Raw genomic sequence first — 16,832 nt, forward strand, 5'->3', positions numbered from 1 at the left:
CACACTTGAAGTCTTCGGCAAAACACTGGAAATGCATCATGTGGTCAAGTGCAAAGACCACAAGTGTGGGTAGCCTATCTTGGGACAGACCCTGAGTCTGACTCTGAACAGCAATGAGCCATACAACATTACAACATTCAACAAAAATGTGTGAACACGTTATGTTATGATGTTATGTTGTGTTGTATTATGTTATGTTATGTTATGTTATGTTATGTTTTATGTTGTTATGTTATGTTATAGGCCTATGTTATGTTATGTTATGTTATGTTATGTTATGTTGTAAACGCATTTGTACACAGTGAATAAAAATGCCTGGCTGTGGATCTCGGAATAGTCGCTGTGTGAGTGAAAGCACAAACGTCCTGCGTCAAAAGGAACTCCTCCTCCTCAGCATCAAACCCCTTCCGCGATGTCTGACATCCAGCCCTGAATTAACATAGGAAGTTCAGCACGCACACTAACATTATCAGACCTTTTAATAAGAAACAATGAGCGAAATAAAACCAAAAGTAGCGACTTCCACGGACAAAAAGGAAGCTATCGCAGAGGAAAAAGACTGGGCTGCTGCTAAAGCGCACTTTGATAGCTTAAAATCAACGAAACCGAGACCCGTGAGTATTCTGTCAAGTTCAAGATGTCAAGTTCAAGGTGTAGCTATCAATTATGTTTTTGGACGTGTTTTTTAACAGCCCAAGCCGAAATATGCAGTTACTATCGCAGTTTCTTCCCGGGCATTGTTTGATATGATGGCGGAAAGGAAGATATATGAAGAAGAAGGACTGGAGAAGTATGTTCAACATCAGGAAGATCACGAGAGTGAGCCACTGAAACCAGGAGTTGCTTTTCCTTTCGTTAAAGTGAGCATAACACTTATCAACATTAAAACAGAATCCACAAAGTATTATTATTATTATTAGCCTATTATTATTTTACAATGGTTGCATATTTCTCTGTCACACCCTGTCACACCCCTATCTAGCCTATCGACATTGGAAGTAAACAACCTAGAACGCTGATTCGAGAATCGAATCTTCTTTTTTTATTATTATTATTATTATTAGCTATTATTTTTTAATCACTGTTTGATTCTGTTCACATTAATCGTTCTAAGTTATTCCTTTTTGACTCGGACCGAGCAGTCCTCCTTACGAAAATGAACCATTTTACTACAAATAAAACCAAAAAATCATGGTTATTAGTTAAACCATTGTAACCACAAATTAACCATGGTTTTGCAACTCTAGCCATAGTTTAACCATGGTATTTGTGGTAAAACAAATGGTAATCAATTAGCCAACCATGGTATTTGTGGTAAAACAAATGGTAATCAATTAGCCAAAAAACTATGGTTACTACATTGTATTGTACAATAAAACCAAGGTTAATTTTCGTAAGGGATCGACCCAACAGCTAAAAGCCACTTCGGTCAAAAATGAGATAACGATACTGAGTGAATGCTCTCCGCATATACTCGGCATATAGACGTTCATAAAATACTTTCCCACTAAATCCCATCCTCAGCCCATTCAGAAGTATCGGTACTTAGGTAGAAACCTATAGAAGCCTGACAAAAATGCTTATTTTAAAGAAAAACGTCAGACAAACTTCTTCATATATATACACACACACTACCAGTCAAAAGTTTGAAATCATTAAGATTTTGTAATGTTTTTAAAGAAGTCTCTTCTGCTCATCAAGGCTGCATTTATGTTATTAAAAATACAAAATGTAATTTTGTGAAATATTATCAAAATGTATAATAACCGCTTTCTATTTGAATATATTTTAAAATATAATTTATTCCTGTGATGCAAAGCTGAATTTTGAGCATCCAGTCTTCAGTGTCACATGATTCTTCAGAAATTCTAATTGGATGATTTGCTGCTCAAGAAACATTTATGATTATTATCAATGTTGAAAGCAGCTGTGTAAAACTTTTTTTTAGGATTATTTGATGAATAGAAAGTTCAAAAGAACAGTATTTATCTGAAATAGGAAGCTTTTGTTACATTGTACTACGGTCAAAAGTGTTGGGTCGGTAAGATTAAAAAAAAAAAAATTTAAAGGGGGGGGGGGGGGGACTTAAAGAAAATTAATTTATTCTGCAAGGATGCATTAAATTGATCAAGTATAGACATTTATAATGTTGCAAAAGCTTTATATTTCAGATAAATGCTGTTCTTTTAAACTTTATATTCATTAAATAGTCCTGAAAAAAAATTGTACACAACTGTTTTCAACATTGATAATAATAATAAATGTTTCTTGAGCAGACAATCATTATACAGATGCATGAATATTAAAATATGACCACGGAGAGGAAAATTGATGTTGAGGCATTTTAAAAATATAACCCTATATGACAACAAACTGCCAAAACGAGGGAGAAACACTGTAGATCATTTAAAAGGTCTAATAATATTATTATTATCAGTACATTTAAGAGCACTACAACAAACGACACACGTCAGTTGAAAAAAGAAAGAATAAAGGCATAATTACTTTTGCCCATTCATCTTTGATTTTCAGTCTACATCATTGTCTTCTGTTTATCAGAATAATCCATTGTGTCATTGTGTTCATGATCAGACATACAGCTGCATCAGTGTCCCCACATATATTTAATTTAAAGACGACGTGATTAAATATGTGCTTGAAACGCGCTTGCTCTGGTCTCTATCTGATCTATACGATCCACGTTAAATTCGTTGCGGCTTTCCACACAGAAAACACTCTCATTCGCTCACTGTCCAAAAAACACAAAAATAACCAATTTCCACTTATTGGTTATTGGTAGAGTGCTTTAGTGTTTTCAGCGATGTGCAGCCTGTACATATCTGTTCACATCTCAAAAAATTTGTTTTGGGATTTCATGAGCCTTTTTAAGAGCTCTGACATGTACCACCTGACTGCTGCAGATTAATTTCGCCGTTGATAGTGTTGACATAGAAACACATAAATTCGAGTCTGAGGACGTGAATAGCTCACAGTAGAACGTCACAAGGTGCCGTCTCTTAATTATGGTTACAACGTGGTGTGAACGCAGCAAAAGCTCTTTGTTTTGGTTCAGGAGGAACTGTAAAAGGCGGCTGGTGGTTGTTTGTGGCACTTGGTGACTGTGTCCACAACTACATGGCCTTATGGAACGCGCTGATGACGTGCGATATCTGCGCGAGGAGTTACGCGGAGGAATGGAAATACATACGCTGACAGGCAGGCAGGACATCCTATCATTGCATTCGGACTAAATGCAATGATTGGACGAACATTTTTTTTTGTCCTGAGACATCCACAGACGATATATATGTACATTTTCTAATATCTAGGTCACTTCTATCATTGATTGCTATTAGGATGTGAAGAGAATTTCAACCAGAATAGGAAAAAGTGTTTATGAAAAAAATGGCCTGCCCTACCTTTAAGGAGTAGAAAGTGCTATGAAATAGTATAAACTGCTAGTACATACAAAAAAACTAGGGTCCTAAATGAGGTCCTAAAACGGCAACCCCAGGTATTGCTGGATCATGCTACTGTTGATTTATGTCACATTGTTAATAGTACATTTTACACAGATATTTGCTGGCTTTCTTATGAAAACAAGACATTCTTCCTTTTAATGTGCACACAGGCACTGATGAATGTAAATGAACGGCTGAGGAAGCTCTATCCGGACAGTGAAGAGCTGTTTGACATTGTTCTCATGACTAATAATCACGCCCAAGTTGGGGTGCGACTCATTAACAGCATAAATCACTATGGTAGGTGTGCAATTTCTCACTGCATTCTGGTCTGGATGTTACATAAGTTTGTTTTTAGTTTGCACATAAAATGAGTTTGTTAAATAACATTAAACAGTGTAATGTGTACACAATACAGTTACTTTATTTTAAGGTGTCTTTGTTATATATTTAAGTACTAAGTAATAACAATTAACTACATGTACTTATTATAGGGTTAAGGTAGAATTAGTGTTTGATTGAGGGTTAGTTGCACGTAATTATGCATAATTTACTTTTATTACTATGGTAATTACATGTAGCATATGTAACAAGGACATTGTAACATAAAGTGTTACCCAACATACATGGGAAAATATACAGTCAATGATACAGTGTGGTATACAATGAAATTCTAGTAGAAGATAAAGTAGCCAGTAGCTGAATGTTAATATGGAAATTCCCCTCTTACAGATCTGACGATAGAGCGATTCTGCATGACCGGAGGTCAGAGCCCGATTGGCTACCTCAAGGCCTACATGACTAACCTTTACCTCTCAAAAGACTCAAAGAAAGTTAACGAGGCCATTGAGGAAGGTAAATTGATGACAAACACACGACTGTAATGTAACAACTACCGCATGCATGTTGTATTTAACCCTGTAAATTGTAAATTGAAGTTTCTCCAAGTTTAGATTAAGCTAAATCAAGGATTTATGGTACATTTACAGTAATGATGGGTCCTTGGAATGTTCCACTTACTTTAGTAGCCGGTGTTTATTACTTTGCATTAAAAGGGGCTGATGCAAAATGTTGTTTATTGTAATAGGTATAGCGGCAGCCATCATGTTTAAGCCTGATATGGAGACTCAGCGGTCTGAGACTCAGCTGCGTGTGGCCTTCGATGGGGACGCTGTGCTCTTCTCTGATGAGTCTGAGATCATTGTGAAGCAGCATGGGCTAGATACATTCTTCGAGCATGAAAAACTGAATGAGAACAAACCACTTGCACAGGTATGTCAGGTATTTCAACTAGACGTGGATCACATGACAGTTATGCTTCTTTTATACATGGCATTTATACATTATGAGGTGAAGTGAATAACACTGATTATCTCTTCATCACGGCACCTGTTAGTGGGTGGGATATATTAGGCAGCAAGTGAACATTTAGTCCTCAAAGTTGATGTGTTAGAAGCAGGAATAATGGGCAAGCATAAGGATTTGAGCGAGTTTGACAAGGGCCAAATTGTGATGGCTAGACGACTGGGTCAGGGCATCTCCAAAACTGCAGCTCTTGTGGGGTGTTCCCGGTGTGCAGTGGTCAGTATCTATCAAAAGTTGTCCAAGGAAGGAACAGTGGTGAACTGGTGACAGGGCCAAGGCTCATTGATGCACGTGGGGAGCGAAGGCTGGCCCATGTGGTCCGATCAAACAGACAAGCTACTGTGGCTCAAATTGCTCAAGAAGTTAATGCTCGTTCTGATATAAAGGTGTCAGAATACACAGTGCATCACAGTTTGTTGCGTATGGGGCTGCATAGATGCAGACCATTCAGGGTGCCCATGCTGACCCCTGTCCATCACCGAAAGTGGGCATGTGAGCATCAGAACTGGACCACGGAGCAATGGAAGAAGGTGGGCTGGTCCGATGAATCATGTTTTTTTACATCACGTGGATGGCCGTGTGCGTGGGCGTCACTTACTTGAAGAACACATGGCACCAGGATGCACTATGGGAACATCCATGTGGATGTTACTTTGACTACCTAAGCATTGTTGCAGACCATGTACACCCTTTCATGGAAACGGTATTCCCTGGTGGCTGTGGCCTCTTTCAGCAGGATAATGCGCCCTGCCACAAAGCAAAAATGGTTCAGGGATAGTTTGAGGAGCACAACAATGAGTTTGAGGTGTTGACTTGGCCTCCAAATTCCCTTGATCTCAATCCAATCAACATCTGTGGGATGTCCTGAAAAAACAAGTCCGATCCATGTAGGCTTCGCAACTTACATGACTTAAAGGAGCTACTGCTAACTTCTTGGTGCCAGATACCACAGCACACCTTCAGGGGTCTAGTGTAGTCCATGCCTCGACGGGTCAGGGCTTTTTTTTGCAGCAAAAGGGGGACTAACACAATGTCAGGAAGGTGGCCATAATGACATTGCCACCTTGAGGAATAAAGGTGAATTTCACTTATTGAGTCATTAAATATTCAATCATTGTTGCAGAAAAAATATACTGACCCACTGATCAGGGAGTAGGCCATTTTAAGGACTGTCTCAATCGCAGAATCCTTCCAGTACACTGAAACGTTTGCTCCCTAAAAAGTCCCACAATGCACCATGAAAACCAGGGTGCATTGATGCTCAATATGTTCCCTCACCGGAAGTTCTGAAGTGCAAAACATAAATCACGTGAGCCACCTCACTACACATAACATGTTATTATATTTCAGCATAAACACATCGCAAGACAGGTAATGAACATAATCTAGCTAAAATGTATTATAATTTATTTATGATTGAAATGTTGCATGTCTATGTAACAAGCAATGTATTTGTCATAATGTACTTTAAATAACATTAAAAGTAATGTAAGAAAGATATCAGCTCTGCTTTTGTTCATAAATACCAGTAGTGATGTTGTACAATGAGGACGTTGTCATGTCGCCAGAAATAGAGTCATCAATGTCGCAATATGTAGTGCGCCAGTGTCCTTTACTGTCTTTACAAGTGCCCAAATTTGGGAACACGATATACTGATTCACAAGCTAAGGAGCTGATTTAACGCTGATCCAGAAATGACAAAGATGAAGGCAGGTTACAAGAATAACAGGATTTATTTAACAAGAATCTCCAACAATACGAAAATAACAACTGACAATGAACTGATGAACTGAGGAACCAAAGGAACTCAGTAACCATGACAACTCATAAGTGGTGGGAAACTAGACAAAGGAAACACAGGTGACTGAAAATAACAAACTAAAAGTCAAGGAAAATGAAACTAACTAAACAGAACCGTTACAGCTGAATGAGACGCACCCCTAGTTTTCATTAGTCTGTTCAATTAGTCATTCTGTTCACCTGTGGTCTCATTAATTACCTGTGTAGCCTGTGAATTTATAGTTTCTTGAGTTCCTTTGTCCTGTCATCGAGTTGTGAAGTCAGTTTCTCTGAGTTCTTCTGAGTAAGTTTGTATTAAAGATCAACTACGTGAGCTTTATCCTCAACATGTCCTCCAACCAATACGCCTATATGTTTGTCACTTCCCTGAAATACGACCCTTAGGAGCGTTGACAAAAGTTGCGCCCCTATCGACAACAGGACACGTTCATTTTAATTCATGAAATACGACCCATAGGAGCGTTTACTAAAGTTGCGCCCTATCGACAACAGGACACTTTCAGTTTAATGCTTTGTTTCCTTTTTTTTGCGACATAATTGGGGTTTTGCGCAGCTCAATTGATAGAGCATTGCACAACATCCTGTAATCATGTGATCATGCAATCGTGGGTTCGATCCCAGGGAACGCATGTGCTCATAAAGTGTATATGCGCTATAAATCACTGGGTAGGTTTAGGGGTTGGGTGGGTGTAGTGTTTAATAAAAGAATATTTTTGCTAAATGGAAATATGACAAATGGTGGTAAAAAGTCCACACATTGCATTGAAATGAAGACACATTTTGATTGGTAACGACAGTCACACATCATTTCATGACGACAGACGTAACACGACACTGTCATTATTTTTACGCCAGCTAGAGGGCGCATGACTTTAAAACGTAAATAAAGGTCATAATAAAGTGCTTAAAAAACAACCTATAGAGTCGTTTTTTTGGAGGACAGTCTGGATTCTTTTATCGTTTTTATTTTTTTCTTGTTATATTGTTTATAATGAATAGATTATTAAGAAGGTTAAAAAATTAATGAGGGGAAGGGTGAATGACATCCCCGGTCAAAGACTTTAAGGGTTAAGACTCTTATATCATGTGCACTGCTGCGGTTTCTCCAGCCTGCCAATAATAGATTATCAGGTTCTTTCTAATACCATTGGCTGACTCACTGCTCCCCTCTATTTCATATTCAGGGTCCTCTTAAGTGCTTTCTGGAGGCTCTAGGGAAGCTCCAGAAGAAATTCTATGCCAAGAACGAGCGACTGAACTGCCCTATCCGTACCTTCTTGGTGACGGCCAGAAGTGCGGCCAGCTCTGGGGCCCGTGTGCTGAAGACGCTCAGAAGCTGGGGCCTGGAGATCGATGAGGCTTTGTTCCTTGCTGGGGCCCCTAAAGGGCCCCTGCTGGAGAAGATTCGCCCTCACATATTCTTTGATGATCAGATGTTCCACATTGAAGGGGCCAAGGAGATGGGCACTATTTCTGCCCATGTACCATATGGGATAGGACAGAAATATAACAAAGGGAAACTGATAGAACCAGAAAAGCAGCAGAAATAAAAGATGACACTCTTAATGATGAGGGAGATCATTATATAGTTTTTATATTTTTTAGATGAAGATATCTACCCCTGTTTTATGAAATGTAAGGGAAAATGTCAGAGGGAACTGCTGTGCTCTTGTAAACAGTGTAGACATATGTTTTCTGAACATATATTTTTGCTCGCACAAAACTTTTTATTAGCAATAATGCTGGAAATCTATCTATCTATCTATCTATCTATCTATCTATCTATCTATCTATCTATCTATCTATCTATCTATCTATCTATCTATCTATCTATCTATCTATCTATCTATCTATCTATCTATCTATCTATCTATCTATCTATCTATCTATCTATTTTATAATTCTTTATATAGATTTTTTTAATATATCTACCTATATGAGACCTATATAAGGTTTGAGAATATTTGGAATATTGTTTTACTTTTTTATTGGGGTGCATATAACTACAAGATTTGCTTCATATATTAATAATAAGAGCTATTTAAAAAAAATTGAAAATTAAAATTAAACAAACACTTCACAGAATCATTTTGAAATGTATTTGGTCAACGTATTATCATAACAGATATCTGGCTGTTCTGAATGCACTGTTCTTATTTTTGAGGAGGATCTGCAATGTTCACTTTAGAATTTATTAAAGTGAAACATTCATTATCATTAATAGAGTTTTACAATTCAGGCTGATCATCTGCCCATTATGTTGCTTTATGTTTGCAAACATTTACTGTTATGATGTTCGCATCAATGTTCTCCAGGGTTAATCATTTGCTTTCCACACATTTTGCAAATGACAGTTACACAATGTGTTGATATCTCCATTTGTATTAAAATTATCAAAAACACTATTGATGGATTTTAAGGTTGTTGCATGTCATTGAGTTTCATAATCATTTTGTAAAGAGATCATGTGATGTCTGTATAAGCTCTTAAACTCCAGTTGGAAATGCACTGCTCTTCGTATGTGTTTACAGATGTAATCAGGCAGTTTAATTAAATGACATTGGTTTTGTTTTAGGCTGCTTGATAAAACTGAATTCTATACTTGTAATTGTGATAGCTAAATAAAGGTTTTAGACTTTGTATGAGTTAAGGAATCATTTTTTTCATGTCGACACTTTCATGTCGTTCCAAACCTGTATTGCTTTTTACTGTGGAATACAAAAGGAGATGCTTTGAAACATGTTTCTGCTGCTCATTTCTATACATCAAATGTGACCAGGAGCTGCAAGAGAACCATAAAAGTCATCCATAACACTTGCAGAGCACAATGTTCCAAGTCTTCTAAAGCCGTATGATAGCTTTGGAGATTTTTAATTTTGGCTGCAAATCCTCCACTGTAGTTCTCAAATCTCTATATTGCTGTTATGTTCTGTGTCTCGGCCAAAAAGCGCGCTTGAAAACACCAAAAGGACTAAAGAAGGCGACTGTCAACTAGCATGTGTGTTCTGCACTTGTGCGTGTGTTCTGCACTTGTGCGTAAGTAAATATCTGTGTATATCAGAAGGGATCAATAGTCTATTTTCATCATTCAAAAACTGAAACCGACACCAGGACTGCAGATATACGAATCATAAACAAAACAACACTTGTTTACCATTTTGAATATCAATCGCTGATCCCTTTTGTTAATTCCAGTCAGCTCATATTATTAAAATATTTGTGCATTTGAGTGCTCAGGTAAGATGACATAAAATGATAACAGCTTTCTTTTATTTAAAATTATTTAAATTATGATAAAAGCAAGCAAAAACTAATGCTCAAAAAAGGCCCAACATTGCCTGACGGCCAAAAGTTGACTTGGTTTGTCCCAGCACAGCTCTCACGGTACTTTGATGCCGTTTGATGACCACACCAAAGCCATATAAAGCAAGCCTGCAACCTCAGCCAAAAAAGCGTAATGCCTGCTAACTCTTTGGTATGCAGTTTTGTTTAAAAGATGCCAATGGAGGAGAGGCTTCACTTCGCTGAATAGTGTCACTCTCCTCTATTTATTGAATCATCAGCCCATCCGCTAATCTTCAACATGCTGGCTCTTACACGTTTGTTTTGGATTGATCTATTTTTAGATTTTACACCGAAAAAATGCTGTTTCCAGATAAGTCAGATAATTGCACCACAAGTATGATTCAGTTTACGGCAGTTCTTATTCATATGGTATCCGCAAACAGTGATTGACTGTCGCACAACTCTGAAAGAATTAAGAAACTCAATGACGTCAAGGCTGTAATGTGATTGATTATCAAAGCACACGTGATGCACATTAGCCGTTATGCTTTTTCCAATGGTAGAGCCACAAACCCTCATATCTCCCAATAATAATGCTGCGTTCCAGGCAGGTTTTTGAGCCTGTAAGTTACAACTTCAAACCCTGACTCATGACTTTGTAGCGTTCCAGGCAAAAGCGCAAGGAATCGTGTGGTAGCTAGATGTAAACAAAGCATGGCGGACCGTGCGAGGCTTATGCTAAATTTACAATCATTTCTATCGCCAAAGGTGCTTACTTGCTTATTTGAGGGAAACGGAGGGGAAAAAACGGCGCATACGGCAAGAGAAGCTGTTATACCTTTTATTTAACATTATTTGTATATTTGTTTCATAAACACCAGATCCGTACGGGGCTGTCATTGTTGTTTTGCAGGCTATGTGACGTCAGATCTAGTAACTGGGAGTACATTGATCTAGTTCGAGTTCACGGGTGGTAAGGTTTGACTGCCGTTCCAGTCCACTTTCACGGGTAGAAGGTTGGAAAAACACAGGTTACGGGTTGCCTGGAACGCGGCATAAGACCATCTCTGGAACACACCTTTAATCTGCAGTGGTACAGCAGCCACATGGTATAAGTCAGCTCTCAGAAAGTAATGAGTTTACACGTTGTAATTACTAGTTCTACAAGCACTAGTTCAGAATCGTTTAATTACAGTACCTATACAGAGCTTATTCATACAGAGCTACCACAAAAAAAAGTTGACAAAATTGAATTTTTTTCCACCTTAAGCATGTTGTTTTTTCTCAGTTGTAGCTGCCTTAATAAACATATCAATATGGCAAGATTTATCCCACAACTATTTACAGAAACTATTACACTGCGATGGCATGTTAAGGCTGTAACCACAGAGACATAAATATTGTTTGTTTAAAATATTACAAAATCTATAACTTCCAGGACAATGTGTCCCACTGTGAGATCCATAACAAGCAGGAAATAGTAAATGCTCCTCAGAGTTAAAGCTGCCCATGACACTGCCTGATTTATTCAGAATGATAAAAAATCCTGACGGAGTTGACACAAAGTGAGGACACAACTTTTATTGCTATTTTTTCTTGGAAATATATCTTAAAGATCTCCACCTTTTAATGTAACTGCATGTGTATTTTTTTAATTTGTTGCATTTTTAAACACTTTGTTTGGCAGTTTTGCATTGTGACCTCATGCTGAGGACAGGTTAAATTACATGTGTTTCCAAGTATAGTGAGTGATTTTAAAATAATACTAAAGAAATTATTTAAAAGTATGAGCAAGGAATGTCCTGAGTATACAAATTTTCTTTAGATGTAACTTTTTAAGTATTTTTAGTGTTTTGATATTCTTACTTTTTAACATAAAAAGGGCTTCTGTGTTTGGGACATTGTCCCTTATCTCAAGAATCAGTGTACTTAGATGTTTCTAAGCATAAAAGCGTGGTTTGATTCAGTGTTATATTGTTTGAGTAAAAAGCATTGCAAAGGAAACTTCAAGTAAGTAAATTACTCAACAACCTTTTACTGGCCAAGTTAATTACTTATTTTACTTAACTTAGTTAAATAGTTTACTTAATTCCATATATGAACTTTACTTAAAAATATCTGTGTGCAAAAACTTGCAAAAGAAAAATTAAGTACATTTTATTTGATTGTTTTTTTTTTAATGTAGGCTACTTGTAATTATGCATACTTTACTGTTATTACTATAGTAAGTACATGTAGTAATGTGTAACTACGTCACCTTAAAATACACTGTTACCTATCATTCTTCAGGACATCACGTTTTGTGTTTTACAGAAAAAAGTCAGTAAATAGTGACAGAACTTTTAAAAACAGACCCTTTAAATCATCATTGCTTTAATAAAAATCCCTTTACTAATCAGAAGAGGGCACTATGAGACTAAAGTAGGTTTGTGCCATTAATACAAAAGCCCTGATATCGCTATTTTTTTCTTTTCTTCAAAAAGAGTACATTTAATGGAAAATCCCTTCGTATTTAGTGAAATGTTTCGAATCAGAATTTGTACGATATTCCAAAGAGTGGATGTAACCAAAATTGGAACTCAAGGGGCCAATGTCCCTTCCTAGCCACTTGAAACATTTGTCCATTCTCTTTCTGTTGGGCAACAGACTGCCTCTCTTTATGAGCTCTGCCTGTCCTCCAGTTTCCATGGATACTTCAGCACTGACTCCAGGAGAAGTGAGTGGGCTCAGTATGTTTGAGACATAATTAATGACAATGGATTACAGTCAGTGAGCGCCCTGAGCTCCTGCAAAAGAAGCTTAACCTCACATACACTATAATTAGTGTTCATGAAAGAGGACTAAACATAAAACATAGACTCACAGTTCTAGCTGAATTGCACTATCCTTTCAATCAGAGGTGATATTTCTGCGGCTGAGGTGATGTGCGTATGTGCCAGTTTGCACGTTCTGGGTATTGGGAGAAGTGTGGCTGCGACACGCGTGGGTGTAATAGCATTAGAAAGTCATGCTTGGGAGCTTGGATATATCAGAGTGTAACTGAGACTGTATGTGAAACATGAATTTTAGTTTGGTGTTATTGGTGATGTTGATACAGCATATGTTGCATTTAAAAAGGTTTCACGTTGTGATTATAAATCCTTTTTAGATTTGTACTAGCTCAACTCATTGTAGACGTTATTATAAAACATATATGCAAACTAAAAACTGTTTTCCAGTTCCCAAAAATTATCCAGTTCCCAAACTGGTTTAAATCTGAACGGCAAGTGGATTTTTTTTGTGTTTCATGATGAGGAGACATCTTGAAACAGATCTGAAATACTATTTCTGTGAGCCCTTGAATATTGAGTATGTTTACACTGTAAGCCAAACCCACAGATTGAGCAGACTGGTGTTTTTCCCTCGCTTTTTCTGTAATGTAATGTAATGAAATGCATTCAGGTCAGACCAACCCTCGTCTTGCCTGTGGGACTCCCAGAGCACAATGGTTTCCAGGTCAACAGGAACCAGAACCAGTAGTTAGTAAAACACCATGACAGCATGTCTTTCACAGAGAAGCATTTAAAAGATTCATAAAAGTATGATTGAGCTCTAGTTTACCCCACTCTATGAGTTCTCCTGAATTATATTTAAATCTGTCCCAGTGCGACACATTGACTATGCTGCTTCATGGCTTCTACAAAAACATCATGCCTGGTCCAATAAGGCCACCGCTCCCCTGTGCTCCAAAGCACCAAAGCCTGTCTTCTACTATCTGTCTGTTATTTTCTACGTTTTAATTTGCTTGTGCAACACATTTCTAGGTAAAGGCAATGCTGAAAGGTATAGAATTCCTGTGGGGGATAATGATTTACTGTTTTAATTCTCTCTCCATCACTGGTTCCCTCAACATTACTTGTAATAATTCAGCCTGCCTGTATTTTCAGATCTTGAGATTTTCTGTTTCTAAAGAACACACAATATGATGAGAGATAAGCAGTGCACTAACAGAATAACCTTTTTTCAACTACGGGAATAGTCATCATACTATGGAAGCTTGTTTGCACCACAGAATAAAAAAATAAAAAAATACAAAAGATAATAGAGTGCTTTAGTGTCCGCCAACTTTTTTTTTAGCAGTGTTGGTTCCAGAAGTATTTTTTCCATTCATTTTCCCATAGTTATTTAAAAAAAAAGTTTTTGTTAATGTGTTATAAGCTATGGACCAAGCCAATCAGCTATGAGGTGAATCACAACACTACAAACTTTGAAGCAAAAAAGTGTTTGAAAATCAGATAAAAAGACAAATGTGTACTTAAAGGATTAGTTCACCCCAAAGTGAAAATTTCCTGATAATTTACTCATGCTTATGTCTTTCTTTCTTCAGTCGAAAATAAATTAAGTTCTCTCTCCTCGTAACTCATGACGCAATGGGAACGCCCTCTGGGTGTGCCGATTGTCTGAAGACCTTATAGAATAACGCCAATTCATTTGCTGATGGCGCAGGCGCCGCCCCGACGCTCTTATGTCGCCACACTATACTGGCGCGCGCCATCTGCTCCTCAGATTTCTCTGCCTTCACAAAGTGGCCATTTCTAGCCCTTCAGTTTCGGTTTTTCTGGCCCAAATATCTCGGATTTCGTTCAACTTTTATCACCAGCACTTCAGTGACTGCGGATAGTGGAACATTGTTCTCCTTACGGTGAAGTGTCATGGATTTTCGTTGTTGCCTGCCGCCGTGCACTCACTTCATCGCGAATGACGACCCTCACAGTAAGTGTGTTAAATGCTTGGGGTTTTCACACGCGCGCGAGGCGGTTCAGGGGTCTTCAAAATGTACATTTTGTGATAACCTCCTTCTCAAAACCCTCCCCTCGAGGCTTGCGGTTTTTGAAAGGGAGTCATCCGTTTTTCCCCGTTGCGCTCCCGAAGTCGCGCAGGCCTCTCTTGGATCCGCGACCTGGGGTTCAGATATAAAGCTCGAGGATGTGGAGTGTGAGCAGACGGGCCTCGCCCTTTCTCTTCCTCTCTCCCCCGAGCACGTGCGCGGGGCCCTGCCCATCGAGTTTTCTCACGATTACCTATGTCCCAGCCCGGAGGCACGCGAGGCGGCTTCCTTCGGACTGGATGATGTCGTGTTCACTGCAGCATCTGACTCTGAGGATTTCGGGCTTGCTTTTAACGACAACGCTCTCCCGCCTAGTGGCCAGGAAGCGCGGCCTTCAGCGGCCTACGCTGAGCTCCTCGACGTGATTTTGCATGCTACTGAGAAACTCGCTATCGAGTGGCCGGACGAACCCCACGAGGCACAATCCTCTCGACTCGATGAGAGGTTTCTAAGTGGCCCTAATTCCAGGCAGCGCGGAGGAAGCTGCATTTTTCAGCGATCTACATAGTGAAATCTCCAGATCCTGGAAACCTTGTTGGTTCTGTGGAGCAGGGCTAGTCCGCCATTCCTGCGGTTGAGGATACGCTGGCCACTCATCTCGCTCCCTCGTGGAAGTCCTGCCCCCTCCTTCCCACTAAGCCTAAGGGTCAGGAGCGACTCGAAGGGCCATGCCAGCCTGACCAGCTGCCGTGTAGGACTTCCCGATAAGGGCGGAAGTGGGTCTACACGGCAGCTGGTCAGGCTGGCATGGCCCTTCAAGTCACTCCTGACCCTCCGGTCAGAAAAAGGAGAGCGCCAGCTCACGTCCGAGGCTGGGTCAGACCGCGCAAGCGTTTCTGCCCACCTCTCACCAGCTCTCCTTATCCAGCTCTGTCACTTTCGCCGCCCAGCGCATTTCGAAATGCAGAACTGGCCCGACCCACGCCTCTTCCAGCGCTGAGGGAAAGAGATACTTTTTGCTTTCTCCCCTCACGTCTCATTGGCTCACCATCCGCCGCTCGTTCAGACGGAGACACGTTCGGTCTTCTCTGGGAACCAACGGGGCCTATTTTTCCAACTTTGGCTGTGCATCTCCCACTCCGTGCCAGGACGCCATGTGCTTTCCTTCGCGGATGACCACGCCTCCCTTCAAGGATCAGCTCTACACCCTATCTCAGGTATGTCCACTGCACCTCAACACTCCACTTCCTCTGTCACATTTCACCCACGAGTGGAAGCATCTGCCAGGCAGATTCGCCTTCAAGGGGATGGCTTATCAATACAAAGTCCTCCCCTTCTGCCTCGCCCTGGCGCCAAGGACGTTCACGAAGTGTATGGATGCTGTTCTGGCCCTGTTGAGGCTCTAGGGCATCCGTATATTCAATTACCTGGACGATTGGCTCATCCTGGCCCACTCCTGGGAGTTGGTGACTCGCCACAGAGATGTCGCTCTTCAGCACATTCAGTCTCTTGGCTTGAGAGTGAACACCAACAAGAGTGTTCTCACCCCAGCTTAGCAAACCACCTTTTTAGGAGTTCGCCTGGATTACGTTCTGATGCAGGCCCATTTGGCTCCTGCCCGGATATCCAGCCTCGTAACATGCTTGGCCCGCTTCAGGCTCGGCCATCATGTCTCTGTGGGTATTTGTCGCAGGCTCCTGGGTCTCATGGCTGCAGCTTCCCCGGTGCTTCCCCTGGGACTGCTCCATATGAGGCCCTTCCTCTGGTGGATGAAACTCTCAGGCGCTCGATCAACAGGATCGGCCCTTCACCTATTTAAGGTGTCACGCGGCTGCTTCCGCGCCCTATCAATATGGCAGGACCCTCTCTTTCTTCAGAAGGGGGTCAGTATGGGGGCTGTTTTCCGTCACCAAATGATTACGACGGACGCCTCTCAGACCGGCTGGGGCGCGGTATTCGAGGGCAGACCAGGATGCGGAGTGTGGGAAGGGGAAGTTCTCTCTTGGCACATAAACTGCTGAGAGCTGTGTCCCTGGCCCTTCGGCACTGACTCCCCTCTCTCATGGGACATCATGTCATCGTCAGGACGGACAACATGGTGGTGGTGTCTCAT

At 40.1% G+C, this 16,832-nt stretch overlaps 1 protein-coding gene across 1 annotated transcript; it reads left to right on the forward strand.

Annotated features, from left to right (window-relative positions):
* The first annotated feature begins 402 nt into the window (after positions 1 to 402).
* nt5c1bb (5'-nucleotidase, cytosolic IB b) lies at positions 403 to 9,267 on the forward strand. Its single transcript, XM_079831422.1, has 6 exons — positions 403 to 614; positions 693 to 860; positions 3,632 to 3,761; positions 4,194 to 4,316; positions 4,549 to 4,733; positions 7,812 to 9,267. Exons 1-6 carry the CDS (start codon positions 492 to 494, stop codon positions 8,175 to 8,177), a joined length of 1,095 nt encoding a protein of 364 aa, XP_079687548.1. The 5' UTR covers positions 403 to 491; the 3' UTR covers positions 8,178 to 9,267.
* Positions 9,268 to 16,832: the final 7,565 nt, after the last annotated feature.

This window comes from Gobio gobio (genome assembly GCF_949357685.1).
Source record: "Gobio gobio genome assembly, chromosome: 12".
Classification (NCBI taxonomy): domain Eukaryota; kingdom Metazoa; phylum Chordata; class Actinopteri; order Cypriniformes; family Gobionidae; genus Gobio; species Gobio gobio.

What these genes read in the sequence shown, in the direction of transcription:
- nt5c1bb (XM_079831422.1), top strand. Translation starts at nt 492, where the DNA reads ATGAGCGAAATAAAACCAAAAGTAGCGACTTCCACGGACAAAAAGGAA. An exon ending in TTGCTTTTCCTTTCGTTAAA is followed by an intron (nt 861 to 3,631) that starts GTGAGCATAACA and finishes ATGTGCACACAG; the next exon opens with GCACTGATGAATGTAAATGA. An exon ending in TAACAGCATAAATCACTATG is followed by an intron (nt 3,762 to 4,193) that starts GTAGGTGTGCAA and finishes CCCCTCTTACAG; the next exon opens with ATCTGACGATAGAGCGATTC.